This window comes from Thunnus maccoyii, chromosome 10 (genome assembly GCF_910596095.1).
Source record: "Thunnus maccoyii chromosome 10, fThuMac1.1, whole genome shotgun sequence".
NCBI lineage: Eukaryota > Metazoa > Chordata > Actinopteri > Scombriformes > Scombridae > Thunnus > Thunnus maccoyii.
Window position 1 is genome coordinate 26515776 of NC_056542.1, and position 19976 is coordinate 26535751.

The 19976-nt window shown below is 39.4% G+C and overlaps 1 protein-coding gene across 10 annotated transcripts in view; it reads right to left on the minus strand.

Moving 5' to 3' along the window:
• The window catches only part of plecb (plectin b), a 128671-nt gene that overhangs the window by 18007 nt on the left and 90688 nt on the right, over nucleotides 1-19976 (minus strand). For 7 of the 10 annotated variants that reach the window (XM_042424031.1, XM_042424035.1, XM_042424037.1 and 4 more), the window contains 23 exons: nucleotides 16789-16878; nucleotides 14754-14831; nucleotides 14522-14626; nucleotides 12879-13045; nucleotides 9721-9836; nucleotides 9277-9380; nucleotides 8387-8506; nucleotides 7286-7381; nucleotides 7063-7190; nucleotides 6144-6237; nucleotides 5531-5685; nucleotides 5097-5418; nucleotides 4893-4970; nucleotides 4569-4730; nucleotides 4295-4399; nucleotides 4090-4185; nucleotides 3846-3971; nucleotides 3531-3683; nucleotides 3258-3412; nucleotides 2789-2915; nucleotides 2153-2336; nucleotides 1198-1355; nucleotides 31-209 (listed from right to left, as the gene is read on the minus strand). In XM_042424031.1, the coding sequence (XP_042279965.1) occupies nucleotides 31-209; nucleotides 1198-1355; nucleotides 2153-2336; nucleotides 2789-2915; nucleotides 3258-3412; nucleotides 3531-3683; nucleotides 3846-3971; nucleotides 4090-4185; nucleotides 4295-4399; nucleotides 4569-4730; nucleotides 4893-4970; nucleotides 5097-5418; nucleotides 5531-5685; nucleotides 6144-6237; nucleotides 7063-7190; nucleotides 7286-7381; nucleotides 8387-8506; nucleotides 9277-9380; nucleotides 9721-9836; nucleotides 12879-13045; nucleotides 14522-14626; nucleotides 14754-14831; nucleotides 16789-16878 (3098 nt within the window). The remainder of the gene's footprint in view (nucleotides 1-30; nucleotides 210-1197; nucleotides 1356-2152; nucleotides 2337-2788; nucleotides 2916-3257; nucleotides 3413-3530; nucleotides 3684-3845; nucleotides 3972-4089; nucleotides 4186-4294; nucleotides 4400-4568; nucleotides 4731-4892; nucleotides 4971-5096; nucleotides 5419-5530; nucleotides 5686-6143; nucleotides 6238-7062; nucleotides 7191-7285; nucleotides 7382-8386; nucleotides 8507-9276; nucleotides 9381-9720; nucleotides 9837-12878; nucleotides 13046-14521; nucleotides 14627-14753; nucleotides 14832-16788; nucleotides 16879-19976) is intronic. The other 3 variants (XM_042424032.1, XM_042424030.1, XM_042424034.1) reach the window with 1 other exon arrangement.

Consider the following 19976-nt stretch of genomic DNA (forward strand, 5'->3'; position numbering starts at 1 on the left):
AGTAGTTGATTGGGAGGAATGGGGACTCACTTCTCAAGATAAACAGAGGAGAGCATGTAGGCATGATCCATCTTCTGCACAGTGAGGTCAAGCTCTGAGCGCAGCACAGGAGCAGAGGCAGACTGCTGTGGGGAGTTCAAGATGTCTTTTGTCTTTACAGACACCTTATCAAGGTCCTTCTTGAGGCCCTCGAGCTCCACCTGGACTTTCTGCACATCAGAGGAGGACAACAAGAGTTAATATGTAAATATCAAAACTTGTCATGGAAAAAAAACAATCAACTGACAAAGAAATGCCATCCAGCCTGGTATAAGGAGCAGATTCTAAAAGAAATTTATTCAAATGTGCTGTAGGGCACCTTCAAAATTCAAATGAACCTGCACTGGGTATTTCTGTGCAAGGATTGGCCAGAGGCGATGTACAAATTTTAACAGTCTGAGATCATCAGAGACCTGAGCAGCTGTAGTAGGAATGTAGCAAGCTGGCCTACAATCTCTGCAATTCTCACTGCAAACACATTCATGGCCTCCAAGCAATTATTGCTCTATTTTCACATATTTTACCTTCACTCTCTCAATTTGTTTTTGAGAACTTTTCACCACTTTAACTCCACCCAACCTATCATTCTCTCCACCATACACCAATTATCTTGGTAAAATATCATTATAGACAGTGTTAAGCCATTAATTCAATAACAGAATTATTGTATCTAATTATAAATTTGCCTCTCTGTTTTTACTCCAGCTTATCTTTCCATGTTTCATCTCTGCAGGAGGACTTCTTTGGCCTCCAGGGCCAGCGGGCTGCCAAGAATCATTTTCTGGATGTATTTTGCCTCCTAAGATGTCTTACTAGGCTTATAAGAAAAGCCTAGCTCATGATACATTATTCACAAAATACCATGAGGGTCATTAAATACAAATCTTGCAGACATATTCACAATGGGCGTATTATTTTAGGGCTATATACAGAGCATTTTGTATCTCTCTAAATGAAGACACATTTCCACTTGGAAAGAGGCTGTTAGTACTTATTTTTATTTCATCCCCATAGAGCCCAGTAGTAGCAGCTTTGTCTGCAATGGTCTTGTCTGTTTTTATGGTGATTATACTCATGTCTGAAAAAAATTATATGGTAAAGCTTTTTTAAATGTCACATTCCTATTTCTACACAACGCATTTAATCTGAGCATAGTACCTTCTGCTCGGTTGTCTTCTGAACACATTCTTTCAGAGGTTCCTTTTCCAAAGGTTTGCGAATGCGAGCCACAGTCCCAGTCTCACAGTTCTCTATACGCAGACGCAGGTCCTTGATCTCAGAGATGTAGTTCTTACACAGAGTCTCATCCTTTTGACCTGTGTAGCAGCAATTGTATTCATTTAGAACAGTGAGAATATATGAACAATTTGCTTATCCTAAAGGTAAGGTTGTGGGAAAAAGAGATTTTTAAAGAGCTCAAGGGTTAAAATATAGAAATACTGAATAAATTAAAAAATACTGTTCACAAACCTTAGATAAGAGTTTTGTGTATATGACAGGGTATAATATGTCATGGTTATGATTTGGATTGCTGATGTGTAACAAGGACTCCAGCATGTCTTCATAAACATTTTTCATATTCTCAAATCACTTGTTTTTGCTATGTTAATCACAGATTTGCAGTGCACTAAAACATGTTTGTACATGCAATTCTTCTTGTGTTGTGTCACAAACACACAGAGCTTGTATACATTCAAACCACAATTTATATAGGAAGTATTTTCCACCTCAGCAATCACACTATTAGGTGATATGACTGCAGGACAAAAAGCGTAACATATGAGAGCTTAACCCACAACATATGGGTTCTACTTTGTGCAGAGCTGCAAAAAGAACAAAAAACAACATGGAAACCAAAACAACATGCGGACATTCAGAACTCTACTCAAACAGTAACAATCTTTTTAACATTTCAACCAAAGTTAAAAGCGTGTACACACACTAGCTTGGTGAGCTGTTGCTTGACTGGTTTTCCAGCACTCACCTTTGACCACAATCATTTGCCCTGAAAGGTGAATTGACAATATAAAGTTGCTATACACTTATTGTATATTCCCTTGATATATCTATGAATAGTTAAAAGCTATTTTGATGTTTGGAGAAGATGTTTTACCTTTCTCCATGGAGCGAAGCAGGTTATCGAAATGCTGGGTGGACTTGGTATAGTCTTCCTCGACCTGCATGCGGTCATCAGGGCCAAAGAGCTGCGAGTCCTGGCTGTCGCGCATGTAGTCCTGGTAGTGGAGCTCCAGGTTCCTCATAATCAGTCTATATTCCTCTGATTTCATGGTTTTTAACTGCACAGGATGGAGAAAAACGGGGGAGGGATTAAGAGGCAGGACTTATTCAGTGGAATCACACTTCATATTCCAAAGAGGTTTATGTTGTAATTTGATTTATTGCTGCATTTTTGGTTTGGAGTCAGGTTCATTTCATGGTCTAAAATATACAGAATCATTAAAGCACAAATAAACCCTAACTGGTTTGCTTGTTAATTTGATCAAAGCTAGTGCATTCTTTCCAGTGCCAACAAATGATTCTGTCGTAATTGAATTTGATTCCAAACACTCAATGTAATAAATAGCTTACTATTACAATAACAGACCGTAGAGGCCTTGTCTATCCCCTAATATCTTGATTTATTCATACATAAGACAATTAACTCTCTATGTACCTCATATTTGGAACCCCAACTAATGCGGCTCTTAATGGCTTTTTTTTTTTTTTGCATTCAAGTGTTAACACTCACTATGGTGATGTTCCAGGAGCGTATCTGTGTGAAGTCTCTCATCAGGTACTGCCAAGACAGCAGACTCTTCATGTCTATATGCAACGTCTGCCACATGGACACCATCTGCTGATAACCTCCATCCAGGCTGGAGTAGGAGAGGAAAGCAGATATTGTGAAAATTAAGAAACAAAATGTGCTTAAGAAATTATACCATAGCATTTATCAGTGTCAGGGATTAGATTAGTTGACAGAAACTGTGAAGGAAATTGCCTTCCAAAACTAGTTACCATCTTTATCATAAACATTGCTGCTTCAGGATAATAGAAATGTCATATAATGTCATGTAACACTGTAATTTACATCTGTAAATAATTTGTCACATACATACAGATCAATTTTGGGATTATAGTTTTTGCCACTTTGTCGAAAGTAGTAATCAGACCTACAACAGAGATCAGCAGATTTTCATTTGCTTCACTGTTCTCACCTGGAGACACTGTCCACAGCCTCTTTGTTGACTGGAGGTACAATGAAGCAGACAGATGGCACCACCGCCTCGTGTCCAGAGTGGTTCAGGACCTTCCACTTGAAAGGCTGAGAGTTGTTGAGGAGGGCACACTCATCTCCTTTATGGACGGTGATCTGTAGAACGCAGGACAGAATCCAAGATTGAGGTACAAATTAAAGAAGACATATTGTGGCTCTTTAACAACTCTGAAAAATCTCTAAAGAATAAAAACTGATAAGTAGTCGTTCTAACCTCCTGCTGTTTAAAGTCACACACAGCCTGAATAGGCAGTTTGCCTTTGATGGAGGTGGTAGGGTTGCGTGGTTTCAGCTGGATGATGGACTTGGCTCTCTTGTTCAGGCCAGTTACAAGAGTCTTGAATTCATTCAACTGTTCTTTCTCCTCCTGTTGACGAATTGTATTGAGATTAGAATAGATTAGAATAAAATATATGTGCAATCTTGATACATGCACCTTCTTTTTTCTTAGACATTTTCTTTATAGTAATAGTATATATGATTGTGAGCATATACATTTAGATATGTAATGTAAACAGTCATCACTCACCACAGCATCCTGCAGCAGATCCTCCAGGCGTGTGGCTGTGGTGGAGCGATCACAGCTGTATTTCTTTTTCATGTTCTCTTGCATTTTCTTCATCTTGTCCTGAGCCTCTTTTACATCAGCGAAGAACTGCAAAGAAAGGACATCACATGAGGGACAGAAAAATTGGCTCTCTACTTGATGAATATTGATGGATGTTTATTGGGGGTCAAAGGAAATTTTATTCATTAATATCAGTGTTCCATACCTGGTAGTAGGCTGTGTTTTCTTTGAGATGAGCTTCAATACAGCAGCACAGCTGGAGGATCCAGCTCCACTGAGTCTGCAGGGCCGCTGTGAAGGACTGGTAGAAGACATGATGACAGCGGGTTAGTTCAGGCCTCAGCAGGTACATTTTAGTGTATGCGGTATGTATATTTTTCTGTTTAAATTGGGATTACTGCTGTAATCACCTCAATCGTTTTCTTGCCAGGATGTCCATCCCTGATAAGTTTGTCTCCTGTGGCCTGAATATCGTTGACCTTCTTCTCCCTCAGCTCCAGCTCTCGCATGAGACCCTGAGGGATCCAAATGAAACAGTGAATGACAATCATGGGACAAGAATCATGTTTTTTTTAAATTTAATTAGTTAATCTAAAAATCTTAAGAGCTAAAATAAAACAAAGAATGAAAGACTGAATTGTGTGACTACAGAATCAGAGGTCTTGTTCTACTTCTGAGACACACCGAGTAGTTGTCTTTCTTAGCGGTCATGTTGGTGTTTCTGTCACTCCAGTCAAAGTTGACCTCCTCCTCTTCTTTGTCATTTAGCCACATGAGTTCCTTTGTGGCAGCGCTGACAAAGCCGTGGAGTGAATCCAGGTTCCTCAACCGGGACTTGGAAGAGGTCTAAGAAAAAAAAAAACAAATCAAAATACCAACAGTTGATATAGAAAAAACATACAACTACAATTAAAAGGTGTTAAACACAGATATTGGTTTACAGACAATCATACAAAAATATAAAAATTATCTACACAAACTAAAACCATATGCAATTTGCATATTTACCAGTAGTTTGCCATACTGCAGGTCCAGTTTACCCAGGTATTCTTTGTATGTGCCTATGCTGACAGGAGATAGTTGGCTCTGAAAAATAACAAGGATGCAACAAAAACATCAAAAAATTAGTAAAAAGTTACCTACATCTACTTATTTCTTTTCAAATCAACAACACAAAGTTGTTTGTGATCCTAACCCTGATAAGGTCACTACCTCGTCAGCCTTGGCCCGTCCAATCTTGGATTTGAAGTCTTCCACAGTCTGGTGCAGGCCTCTGTGGCTGCCTAGCTGGGACTCCACAGAGGGCAGATCGGATCCCCACTCAGCCTCATCAATGCGACGTTGGTTCTCCTCCACCCAGGCCAGCAGGTCTTGGATATAGCGCAGAGTCACATCATCCAACTCAGGCCGCACCTTCATGGTAGTTTGCTGGGAGGACTGCAGCACATTAACCTGGGTAGTAGTCACAGTAGACTTCAGACGAAGGTTGTAATCGCTGCGCAAGTTCACCAGGCGCTCATGGATGCGGAAGACCCTGTGGAGATAAAAAAAACACATCTTACTTTATAGCCTTTAAGTGCTTGACAGATGTCCTTGAACTGCTTCGTAAGAAAAATTATTGTGTTAAGCGTTCACGTGCCACCCACCTGCGGTACATCTGCTCTGCCTGAGGGTGGCGCCCATCCTTGAGTATCTGTACATCATTGAAGAGTAGGCGAATCGTTTGGTCTGCCTTGTCCAGCTCCCTCTCCACTTCTGCGGTGTGCTGAGCTGGTTTCCCTGCATTCAGCAGACGAATGTCCTGAAGGGACAAAAGCCAACAAATCTTTTTTTTCAAAAGCAATTAAAATCAGGAGTGAAAATAAAGGTGAGTGACAGTGACTGACACATCAGCACAGGCTCTCTTTCTGCCTGAAGGATAATAGCCATTCATATGAGTTTTTACCTTACGTTTTCTATGGTGCTTTAGTATTTATTTAGCAGATGACCTCAATAGATTCCAGGTACTATATTCTTTTATGAGTGTCTGATTGGTAGCAAGGTTGTTTTTTTAAAATTAAGATATTTACAAATTTGTGTGGAAATCTGTCTTCAAATTCAAAACTTGTGAGCTTAGAATGAAATAAAAACAAATGAAAAACAAAAATCACATGGCCTAAAATGTGATGTGTGGTCATCTTCTGGATTATCTGTCGTTTTGTGAACACACACCTATATAGCATAATATAGTCTAACTTGTTAGGATCATATGGGGCTCACCTTCTGCAGCAGGGTCTCCAGGTGGTTGAGCTGCTCATCACACAGTCCTGACTCCATCTGGACTTTACTGACAATTCTCTGGAGCCTCTCAAGTCTGGATAAGATAAGATCAATAAAATTAAATTAACACCATAATAAAATAAAATAAAATAGAAGCAGAGACATTTTGATGGTTGAAGCAGCATGGAAGAGGCATAGTTTGATTATTAATAATATGCCAATTTTTCCAGGTCTAAAAGCCTGTGGTAAACAACCAAATTACATTTAGACAAGCAGAAGCTAAAGCTCCCAACTCATCGATCAAAACACTTACGGCCACCTGCGTTGCAACAAGTACTCCAATCTATGAGGATCAGTTACAAATGCCATATCTCAACTCAAGTTCCAGCAAGGAGACTGCTGATTCTTCTGACACTCCCATCGCATCTTAGGTAAACGCTCTGCCACGTAGCAGCGCAGAGTGAGACAAATATGTCTCTGTTTTCTAACAAAGACATCCAGTCTCATTCAGTTGTTCCGCATCTCAGAACCATAAACAAGGCTATCAGATTGCAAGATGACCAGACAATCTTGTGACACTAACCATCCCATTTTACAGGCATGATGCGACACTACTCTAAATACATACAACATCAGCAATGTCTCATCCTTATATTAATTATATTTTTTATGTGTCCAATTATGAAGAAACTGTTTGAACACAGCTCTCTCATTTTGATACAAACTAACATACAAAACAAGAGAAACAGCAGAATGTTTGACCATCTTCTACCTGACAAAGAAAGTGATGCAATAAGTCTGCAACTTTAAAGCTATGATTGTAAATAATTTTAATTTTGATCACATTTAATATATATATATATATATATACACACATATATATATATATATATTATTTCATATCTGCCAATCTGCTAACCTCTCAAACTCTATCCTTAGCAGCCGCTCTCTCTCCAGGATGGCCACATGGAGTCGGCCCCATTCCTTCTCCACATCAATGGGATGGTAGCCTGGAGGAACCTTCACCTGACCAGTATGCACAGCACTCTGTGGGCAAGTGGGAGTACAATCCGTAAGTCACCACTCAATAGAATACAATACAAGAGAATACAAAAGAATTTTAAAATAGTGAGTTAGCTTGCCTCAAAGGACTGGTAGATGTGTTTGGAACGGTTCTTGTCAGACTCTTTCACTGGCAGCTCTGTCTCCTTGAACTTCAAGAACTGGCGCCACAGAAGCTAAAGAGAAAAAATACACACAAAGAACAATCAAATTGAGAATTTTTTGTTTTTCATTCATTTAATTCTCTATCTTCAGTTAGATTTTTCATTTTTTTCTAAAACATTTTCTTTTTCTGAAATGTCTCAAAAATTCAGCTTGAAATGTAAACATACTAAAACCTTGACCGTACTTGTATAAATCACACATTATTGTGCTGCTATTTTAGGTAAATGTTTTGTAAGTGGATCACTGTCCGTTAAATCAATTTGAAATCCTAATTTCCTAAATGGGATGAGTTCATTAAGTTAACACATAATGCAGTGTTTCCAATGGCCTGCATGTAGTGAGGTGCTATCTTCTTTTGCCTCATTCATACATTCCCATGACCCTTATAAATTAAATTAAACTCCTAATGAGTCAAATCCATATAATTTCACTGTGTCTATACTGGAGAAAAGTATTACGCAATGTCTAACCAACTTAACTTTGATGAGTGTTTTTATAAAGCACACCCAAAACTGCTGCTTTTTATGATACCGTGCTGCTGATAATTTGACTTCAAACAGTATTAAAAAAAATACCAAAGTCACGCTACGCTTTTGTTCTTTAGCACTGACAGGGAGTGGCACAATGGTGGTTCTCCAGAGGATTAGGTTTAATAATATCTGCCTTTTGGCTGCATTTTCCCAGCATCAGCACTTCCCCACCAACAATGCAACAATGTCTATGAATACAGTTTCTTCTGTCTGCCCACAGCCAGACATGATGTAACTGTGTTCTTTGATCCATCAATGGATGGCCACCAAAACTTCTTTTCAACACTATGTATATTATTAAGATGCTCAACATGTTTTAATTCTTTTGAGAACAACACTTAAAAAAACCTTTCTATTGGAAAATTAAAGATTTTTTTTTTTAACTCTGTGCTCTTCAGTGCTGCTGAACTGCAAACATACCCATAATAAAGACAAATCCCTGACCTAGACGCATGATATCAGCAAATGATCAGCACATCATCTCACCTCTATCTCCTCATAGCTAGCAGGGAACTTCCTCTCCTCGAAGATCACGATATGGTGACGGATCCACTGGATCAGAACAGTCACCAGCTCGTAGTACTCCTGCCAGCGCAGCTCCAGCTCCTGTAGCCGACACAGCAGAAAAAGATAGCAGCGAGTTTAACAAAAACAGACAGGAAGGCTCTTCTTCTCCTGCGTCTCCATGTTGGACCACTCACACACCACACTAAACTCAATTAGGTACCAACAATCCAGGTCTTGTGTGAGCGGACAAGGAGGCAGAGATTGGATAGGGGGTTGATGGAGGGGGCAGCGGTGGAGGAGAAAGTGGGAGAAAGACAGTAGCTTATTTCCCAAGCTTTTTTCAGATTAGGTGTGTGCTGTTGTACCCATAATTTTAAGGACATTGATGAGAAAAACATGTATAGTGTATATAGTGAGATCAGTATTTACTTCTATATAAGTTTAAGACCTGAAACATTAACATTAAATGCCACAGCATTACATTTTTCTAGTAAGTTAGTTTGCAACCTACATGTTTCATGTGAACAGATGATGTGTGACAATACACACAAAATACACATTTGTGCCTATCCCTTTGGCTTAAGCATTGTAAACACCACAGGTTGCTAATTTACTGCAATACTTGGTTTCACAAGACTTCCACTCTTTGAATCTCACACTGGTCACAGTGGAACACTCCACACAAAAGCTTTTTTATAAGCAGAGTCACAAGCCTCTTCAGTTTTGATCAAATGGAATTCAGCATTCAATCTGATCAAATTAGAGCAGTCATTTATGTATGTAACCCAGACGCTTGTTTATCTATGGCCTTCTGAAAACACTGTTGGAAGGATCAACCTGGATTCATGTGATAAATAAATTTTACTCACATTAGTTCTGACACCGTCATGTACGTCAATGCGAGGCATGACATCATACAAGGATGACACGTAGGTGATGATGGATTTCTCATCAGGGTGAGGAACATCGACATCTAGAAGGATAAAGTGAAATTGTATCATATGCCAGTTCATTGTTTGACTTTGTATAATAATAACACTAGTCAGGAGAAAACTACAAAAGTAACACAAATCAGATTAAAACAAAATCCTAACTGTTCTTGGACACTGATCCTAATTCAGCACAGTATCCTCTACATAGTCATGGAGTGCTATATTCTCTACACATACAGTGACTGATTTGGGCATCACTGTCCACATTTGCTTCTGTAACTTCTATTTTAGCAAAATACATGTGATTTTGCTTAAAATATCAGTGTTAACAAAAAAAGACCTCTGTGTGAGTCAATTCAAGTGTCTTTATGTCAGTCTTACCCTCAGGGTCCAGTAGGCGTGTCACTCCCAGGTCTCTCTCAGCCACACTGAAGGCCTGTTCCAGGTTCTCCAGGTTGGTCTGACGGTACACTTTGCCCATGTCAATGAGTCTGGGACTGGGGGAACACAAGGATGGACAACTAATCGTCAACAGTGTCCCACTGAGATGAGGAAGGTTTTCACCCCTAAATCTTTAGGGGTGAAATATATTCACAAATGCCATAAAATGCTTCAGTGACACATCTCGTGAGAGTTCAGTAGCATTGCGAACTATGATATACAGTATAAGGACATAAATGTAGTGTTTTCTCAAAAGTACCAATTTTTAAACATTGCCCTATTGTGGGACCATACTGGCTTCTGGCAATTGTAAATGTGACACCAATGGCTGCTCTCTGTATATGCTGTGCTCTATTCCATGTATTTCCATCTGCCCACACATCAAATTAACAATATGAATCTCAGAAATGAAAACCAAAACTTTGGAATTGGATGGCTTTAGCTTAAATGTCATCAACATTAACACCTATGCAGAACAAACCCAGTCAGTGCAGGCCTTCACTCACATGGTATGACACTGAATATATTTTCAGCAATAGTTGCACTTTTAAAGAACTTTTAGCTTATGGCTAAATGTTCTTAAACAGCCCATCTGTTGATTCTCTGATAAACTTGTATGAGCACCTGCCTTTTTGCCCTCTGGGTGACTGTGGCAGATGTCAAGAGCATCTATAGGTGGAATGTAATTTATAGAGCAGTTAATATATTCAAGTTTGACACACTGAATGTCAGCTGCCAGCCACAACTTGACTCCCAGAACATACAAAAGTTCATGTCTTCAGAGTGCAGAACAAGATAATCATCACATCACAGAAACTCATCTATCATGCATAATTATGTTCATTACATAACGTTCGATCTTTCTAACAGTGGACTGAAGCTATTTTGCATCACCAATTATACCAGTTATGAGAGTGAACAAACACAGTATGTGCACAAAGCAAGTAGGAGCAGATTCATACAGATCTCTGATGCGTTGAGAAGAACAGCCTGAATTTTGTCCATAAAGAGGAGAAGACTCCACATGGTGAATTTCCCGAACAGAGTATTGCTGCTTTGCTGGCCTAGGTGAGCTGCTCATGCTCTGACCCTCTCCTCTCCGGGACCTCCATTCGTGACCCAATTCATCACTGCTAAAGCGGGCCACTGAGCTGTGTGAACCCCGCCCTGAGTCCCAAGAGGTTTCTTCTGAGGGGATATCCTCACACAACATGACCACCCGGTCATCCATATCACTGACAGATCCTGACACACTGCCACCAAAGCCCCGCCTTTTCTTCTTCGCCTTTGACTTCTTCCTTAAACCGAGCATCTTTCTATCTGCCTGAAGGTCCTTGTCCAGTGGCAAGTAAAAAAGTTATGCTTCAGTGGCTGGAATTACAGGTGCATTCATTCATGCTAACAAATCTTTTGATGAATTGATGTTTGTATGCAAATCCATCCTATGCATTTTCTCAGGTCTCCATCATCATGTGAAGTATCTTCTTAATTCACGTGCAGGGTTGTTGAGATGAAAAAGGTGAGCTCCTAGAGTACCTAGTGGTACAGCAAAGTTACTGCTCTCCTCCCATCAAGCTTCTCTGCATGACACCTAAATTCAGCCGTAGCTCTGTAAATCCACCTTGGAAACCTTCACACCGACATCAACGTAAACTCTGGAGAATCTTGAATTGTCTGGATGAACGCAGCAGAATGAGTACAAATCCTGCACTAGGATGCCCTGAATTATGCCTAGACGTGAAGTAACCCCACAGTTTTCATGCAGCAGCTACAGAGTGCAACAGTAACGCCCACACACCACACCCCTGACTTTTATGAAAAGCTACTAATCCAGCCTTAGGTGCCTCCAAAAAAGAAAAAAAGGGAGAAACAAAGCTGCAGGTACATGCTCAAGTTTAAGAAAACCTGCCCCTGCAGGTATCTCTTTCTTTCAATCCATAATAGTTCTAAAGAAATACATCTTGCCAAGCATTTAACTTTCTCTCATCTAATACAGCTTTTCTTTCTGTGTGCTCTCTGGACTCTACATGAATCTCTTTGTTATAACATCTGAAAAGAAAACCAACCAATGGGAAACTGTATTGATAAGTCTTCCTGAGAAAAAAATGCACATTCATTTCCCAGGATGCTAGCACACAAAGCAATCTTTAACCACTAATTCTGCACACACTTTTGGGGAAGACACACAACAGCTTTTGCGTGAATTAACATATTAAGTCTTCAACAGCAAGAATATCAGATTTTTAATTATATGTTCCCAACTATTCAATAAGCTAATCATATTTAATATAGGAATTATTATCTCAACATGGCACCAAAGGTGGTACTGTATTACTCATGGCCAACGCCTGTCTGTGGTATTCCTAGCCTAAGGGCCTAAATTGTTCACTGACAGACATTAATACAGATTATATTAAGGCAGCATGAGCCAGTACTGTCAGGAGTGGTGCAGTAAGTAAAAAAATGGGTCAAAAGACAGCTTTTTATGGGTAGAGAATGGAAAAAATATCAGGTTGTGTAAACATGATTAAACAGACAAGAGTGCATACATAAAGTTTGGCTATTTTAATTTCAGCAATGCTAGTGCAACTATATGGAGGCTCTGTACTATTAAATCTATATCATGCTGCTAATTGGCTTTCCATTCAAATAAATCAGATAAAATACTATTTAAAAACCATGTATATCATATCTAAAATTATCTGAGAAATATACACATCTTGTCAATACTGAGGGTAAAATTTAATTTCTGAGCAAGTTTAAACTGGCTTTATGAAGTGTAATTTGACATTTGAAAGTGTGCCAAGGCCCCGCTCCTGCTCCAGTGCACTCCATATTCAATAAAATTCATGGATGGTGATGTGTCATGACAAGCCCCAACATTACTGGTGGTATCAAAAAGGCAATGATAAGATGTTTGAAGATATGGCATCCTTATGCACTCTGCTGTATAATTTCCCTTTAACAAAACAGGGTGGACAAATGCTTGTGCAGTGACCAGCAGCACACTTTTATGTCTGGACTGTTGTGACGTATCATTTTGTTGTTATTCACTGTGGGCTGATGTCTTTTTTCAGCATTAAATTGCCCGTACTCACTGGTGTTTGTGTATGACAGCGTTGAAGAGCTTGCCGTCTCTCCAGCTGGTGGTGAAGTTATCACAGCGGATGCTTTGGTAGCCATCTGTCAACCTCTGAGACCAGAGCAGCAGCTTCTCCTTGGCCGTCATGTCTTCTGATTGGCCATTGATCTGAATATCTGAGATCTGAGACAGCATAGATGGATTGTATGTTAATAGACAGATAGATGGAATATTGTATATTGATGCAAACTGAAGAAATGTGGAAGTAATTAGTCATTAGTGGAAACCAAAAGATGAAATTTAAACAGAGTCATTGGACACCCATGATTAATCTTCAAGGAGATGTCTATATCATCTTTCATGATTCCTTGACTTTCCTGGTTGAGCAGTCTTTTAGCAAATTACAGATTTACTGGGAGATCAGTGGATTGAAGTGTTATTGCTTTTGACTCGGCTCACAGGACGCAGCAGGATTTCTGTCTGGTCTAGTCTGGGAAAACGCCGCTGTGGCTGTGGCATCCGGATAACTTTTCATTTGGAGAATTAGGGGGTGGGAAAAATGAGTCATAGGTACTGGGTTTTCATTTTGTGTGTGTGTGTATGTGTGTGTGTGTGTGTGTGTGTGTGTGTGTGTGTGTGTGTGTGTCTGTGTGTGTCTGTGTGTGTCTGTGTGTGCATGTGTGTATGAATGAATGTGAGGTGTGCGCTATTCATTTCTCCACTTCTCATAGCTCTAACTCGCAAATTTGTTAAAAAATTGAAATGAGGAAAAAATCCATCCGTAGAAACCAATGCGGTTATTTCACTGAACTGGCAGATTAACTTGCTTCAACAAAAAAGGCGTCTATATTAATTAGATTAGGTTCAAGTGTCACTTTCATTTAAATCTTCCATGCACTTTTCTTTAAACTTCAGAGGGTATAAAATTGTTTTTCTCAGTATATCTAATTAATTTAGGATAGCCAGATTGTACGATTTAACACTAGATTAAGTGATAAAAGGGAAATTCTACCCTCTGCTTTGATAGTGAGCCTATATGACTCACCAGTAACCACATCCCAGCTGCGTTGTTTTTCCCCTGTGAGTATAAAGACTGTATCTACAGGGCAGTCACACCTTCACCAGATCACCTCACCAAAACACACCACTCCCTCCTTTATTCCCCATGTTAGTCTTCAGCTTTTTTAACTTGAGCCTAAACCATTTGATCTAACAGGGTGCGGCCCTGCCTATTATTCTGAAGTCCAGGGATTTCTGCCTGGCAGCTCTTGGCATACACAGGAACAGCAGGAAAAGGCCTGGGTATATGTGATGAGGCCAGGAGTGTAGCATGTCAACAAGTTGTAAAAACGGACTGACACACCCTCCCCTTGGGATTCAGGGAGAGAGTGACTCATACTTACACAACCATGATGGGGTTTTATTTTTTTATACTGTTCATAAATTAGCTATAACATACTCAATGCTTGACTGCAGTGTTAGTATGTTATGGTAGCTTTAAAAAATATAATGTTATTTGAATTATTCTGATTAGAAAAAATTTTGGGAGGGATTTTGAAAAGCAGAATCCAGAATCCAGAGATGGGAAGTGGCAGCTGACAGGTGCAGATCCCAGACACAGGGATATAGATCAATAATATAATGGAACACAACACTGACAGACGAGGAGACCTGGAAGTGGAGGATGATGGTCCATATTAACCCTAGGGTCAGCTTGGGGTTCCCATCTGCTATGTCATCGTTTCTGATGTTAACCAGCTTGACCTGGGAAAACAAATCAGAGCAAGAGGTATATTATTTTAATTGCTACAAATACAATGAGGTATCTCGTGACAAGCGATCACAACTGCATATTCGTTTCCTTGGTTTTTAAGGTAAGTATGTGCCATACCTGCCGGTGTTTGAGGAAGTCCAGTGCTATCTGTACATTCTGCAGTTTGTGGAATCGCATGCGGCCTTTCTCTCTGGGCTGAAAAGGACAGAGAAAAGATACAGATTTAAGATTTAATCATGCTATAGGCAGTAGCAAATTCTTTCAGAGACAATCCTTTGAGTGTACTTGTGGTAGTGGAGGGTAGAAATCATCAAAATCATCAAATGGAGAACTGAATGAGAAGGGGAACAGAAAAGTAGTTTGGAAAACATTGAATGCAAAGAAGAGATGTAGGAATGCCTGGTGAATCACTAATTTATCAAATAGGAATTAATTCTGGTGGGTAATTATTTTGAGTTACAGCATGTATGTACGTGCTGTGTTCAATTCCTGATCCAAAAATGTCACTGTTTTTTTTGGCTTGGTCCTGTTGTTCACCACCATCCCACAGAGAAAGAAAAAAGGGAATGTGATGGAAATAATAAACCCTTTATAATGCCGATTACAGCAGGAAATTTGAAATGGTTGAGTCAATAACATGTTTTTTTATAGGGCGGAACGATTTTGAAAAAATATCAGGCCGAATTGATCAAATTCTGGTAGTGAAACAAGTCATTTCACGGGGGCTGTGTGACGCTCAAAACAATTTATCCATCGTTTTACAGCCGGAACAGTAGCTTTGGAGTGGGCTACAGCGGGGCCAATGAATTAAGCACTTGTCGTGTTTTTGTAATTACTCTCACTGCCAGACGGGGGAGACAAAAGTCCCACGCTCCAGCTTTAAGTCTGTAGAATATGATGTGTAGGCCAGGACAACTCTGCAGCACAAAAATATTTAATTTAAAATGGTTTAAATTGGTGAAAATTCGTTTAACTGCTTAGCCCTAGATTTGTATTATTTAAGTCATCTGACAGCAAACTAAGATTAGCTCATGCTGCATAATGCTTAGTTTGTCATTTGGATTTTAAATATAAATCAAAACAATATACAACATCCATAAAACAATCGCAAAACAAAGAAAATTCTTAAACAAATTCAAAAAGTACCGTATATCTATTCATACTGCTACTGTATGCAAAACAAAGCATTGCTTGTCAAACACTGCCAAGTTAATCAATTGGTCCTGCAAGTGTCAGCAGCACCTATTGATAACTGAATATTTTTACTTATATCCAGCAGCTAAATGGTTTAAAGCAAGCCCGTTGATGAAACAAACAAGAAACGTAAAGGCAAACACAATGAAACCTGAGTCACCATGGAGGTCTAGTAACCATGCACAGCCAAATCACTGAGAAAGCACAGGTGAATGATTAAAAACAATATATATAAGTTGCCAACTTTAAGTTACAAACCCACTCACCAACCGAACGCTCCTGACCATGTCTCTCTCCCTCGGCTAGCCCCAACAGGAGCAGTGCAAAGGGAGGAGGCGAAGGCCAGATCAGATGCACAGAGAAAGATTGAAGGAAGGCAAACACGAGGAGAGGGAAAGGAGGAAAAGTAGGAGGAAGAGGAGTAGAGAAGGAGAATCATGGATCAGACAGGAGTCCAGTTCACAAACACAAACAGGCCAAAGTGGAGTTAATGTGTTAAGGCTATAGAGGCGTTCAGAAGATGAGCAGAGCAGGAGCTGGTGGAAAGAGCAATGAACTATGGAGAAGCTTCTGTACAGATTTGGATAAACACCTTGCCGCTGGCTTCAAAATGATTTGTAAAGCTCAAGATTTTAATATGTTAGAGAAGCAGAGAGACTGAAGGTTTATGAGAAGTCATGTTTGATTAAAGCAAGAATCTAAAAAAAAAAAAAAAAGATGGCTGGTTAGACGATTGCTCTTGAGATAATGAGAAAGAGAGAAAGGTCAGCTCAGGTTAAGCCTCTGGCTGCCAACTTGGCTTGTTGCCACAGGAATGGTAATCCATGTTGATTCAAGATAGGCTTATGATTTAGTCAGGAATAGGTTTTGGTTTAGAAGGTGGAGGATGGTGGAGGTAACAGAAGTAGGGTTTGGGCTTCGTTTGCCACTCCAGAGATCAGACAATAGGGCTACTCACCAGTGTTTCCCCAGAGAGGACCTCCAACAGAGAGATCAGGTTATGTCCATCTCGAAGGTCTTCATACAGGTCTGTTACATGACGCTGTGACTGTCAGGAGAAACAACACAAAGAAAAGGGGAGATATGTCAGAAGGATTTAAGATTAGATTATTTTGGCAAGCAATCCAAACACAAGCATCATGAAGAAAACTATGAAACCATCTTTCTTGAGACAGCACGTACATCTCTTGGTGCCAACAGAAGCAGAATACAATCAGCTAAACATCAGTATTGTAATTGTTTATTTTGGATAGTGTTCCATCCAACAACTCTACTGGTTCTTTTGCAAAAGAGGCTGCTGAAGGTCACAATGTGACACAAAGTCTCTCCAAACCCTGGTGACACTTTAAAACCCAATGAGGTGCCAAAATGACTTTTAAATTCAGCTTTCAGTTGGAGGAGATACTGTTGTATAAGTTTCCTAGAGCTCAGAGTGTTCTCTCCACTAGTACAAATCTACAAAGGTCAGGAATGCATAGCTGTAAGCAGCCAAGTCCTTCTCCAAAGGCCAAATGGCAGCTGTCATTCCTGACAAGTGATAGATGGGACTGTGAATAAAAAGCAGATCAGTGAGGTAAAAAAAAAGGTGCCCAGGTGAAAATAAAATCAGTTAAAAAAAACAAAAACATTAAGATGGTTCTTGATTCTAGTGCTTGCACTCGCAGTTAATCAACAGCTGAAATTGTATTCATTGTTTATACAACAGGTCTGTAGCGTGATTGCAACCAGACAATGTGAAGAAAGAGAGAGGTGAGGGAGGGTGTTGTGACGATGCCAGAAAACAGAAGACTTGATGTGAAGAGAAAGTGGAAAAGGGAAAAACTGTGAAGGAGGGGACGGTCTCTATGAAAGTCTGATATTTACAATTCTTATATAAACATATAGTACAGTCCTGCCAGATAATGTTAGTACCTACCTCTACCTTCCAATACTGGATGAAGATAGCGATTGAGAATGAAAACAGATAAGTAATGCAGAAAAAGAAAGAATGGAAACAAGGGAGGGGAGGAGAGGATGAAAGAGCAGAAATGAATGAGCATGATGAAATGAAGATCAAAGATTAGGATGAAATATAGAATGTTTATTTAAAAGATCGGATGATAAACATGATGGAGTATGAAACAGAAAAGATGAAACATTTGAATTCAACTAGTCAGTTCAGTAAATGCATCTCTCATCTGGGTGTGTTTGGTCATGCAGGAAAGGGAGGACTTGGCCCTAAAATGGAATGAAAGCAAATTTCCATGCAAGTTACAACAGTAGCTGATTTATGTTGGCAAGAATTGCAACACAGTTATCCAACCTGAGCATAGATGAAGATTCAGTATGGAGCTGAGTGTTGAAAGTAACCAACGAAGTGGCCACTAGGGTTCACTGTCTACACACTGAAAATCCTTCAGCTTTATTGTATAAGGCATGTTGTGAAGTTTGCACCGTTGTTGTTTAATAAGCCAACTATAGTCCTTCTATTTGATAAATGTGTTTTCTTGAGTTGTATACGATGTCATCTTGTTAGATTTGCATCTATTTAAACATCAGTTAAACATCTGGAGTTGTACACAATATCAGCTTATGTTAGATTAGCACCTATTAACACAGTTAAACAAAGTATCACTTGCTAATGGTATGACTGACTTTTCATCTCATTTGTTCAGTTTTGTGATTTCTCAATAGCTTATTGCCTTATTGTACTAGCTGTACCCATCACCCATCACTTATTTTGTACTGAAGAGGCTGCAGTTATGCTCCATTTGACCGACTATGCTGTTGAATAGTAGTGTTAGGCAACAAATTGCTCTCTCAGACTCAAAAAGAGCGGCTTTGTCAACTTTTCAAGGTGAAAATCATTAGTACACATCCCTGGCAGCCCCTCATCCTGGTCCCTCCACTTGTCTTTAATCCGCTGACTAAGAAACAAAACAATTAACATGCCTCAGGTTTTACATAATGTATACGTCATCTTGCGCAATTCCTCTAAACTCTGAATTTGATTCTTTCATCGGCAGCCAGATAAAACTCTCAGATCAGTTTGCAACAATTGTAGTTTTTAATCTAACTGCAGTTTGTATGAAAATGTTAGAAAACAGCTTTTTGTTCTGCAGCTGGTGTAGTGTTTCCCTCTGTCTTGCACAATATAAAAAGATTTACTGAGCTGGGGAAACCACTCAGTGGCCCTTTACAGCCCTTCATGGCTACACCCAACCTATAGTATGCCCCTGTCAAGCCAACCATAAAACCATTAAATCAGTTTAACATCAGTTTAACCTTAGCGAAGCATTCTTACACACAATTAACCCTTTCCGTCCCAAATATGCACCCTTTTCTTCAATGATATTTTCAGACTATAGGTGGAGATGATGTTCCTTTTTATTGTTATTCATTGTTAAGCTTTGATAAGAAGATTGTTATAAGATTGTTATGGTATTGTCATACCAATTTTAACTGCTCTCATCAAATGGAAACATGTGAACTATGAAAACATCAGTCACATGGATTTGATGAAGCTAATATACTCCTTCATTCATTTGAAAGTGACGCTGGAACAACAAAGAACATTCAATTACAAAATAAGTGGTATCCAACATGGTTCTACCAAATTTTAACACCTAATTTTAGGTGTTAAGTCTGGTCACTGGTGGAAAGCCCTCACAGCAAAAACAGCAATTAATTGAAACTACATTTTGAAAGAGCAAAAGGGGGGAACTTTTTCAAACTTTTAGATTTTTCAAACTGTTTCAATCTTATATGACTTTAAACTTTATATTAAATATTATATTAAACTTTATAATAAAAAAAAAACCTGTTATGCTTCTATTACTTTTTACACAAGGTACAATGATCACAATATTGATGTGAATATTTGTAACTTATGCAGCTCCCCACGAATCAATGCATGCCTTTTAGTTTAGGCCTGGCATGAAGGCAGGTAGCCGCCCAGACCCAGGAGTCTGTGCAGCACATGTGCTACCGTTGGCCTTAACCACCATGGGCTTTGGGCTGAGACCAGAATTTGCCTTTTCGGAGGGAGCTAAGTGAGTCCAGATGTGTATGACTCACCCTCCAAAATTCACAGTGAACACTTAAGAGAAACAAGAGGGAGTAACTATGTTCTCATACAGTGGTAGCAGAATACGTTAGCGCTGCACA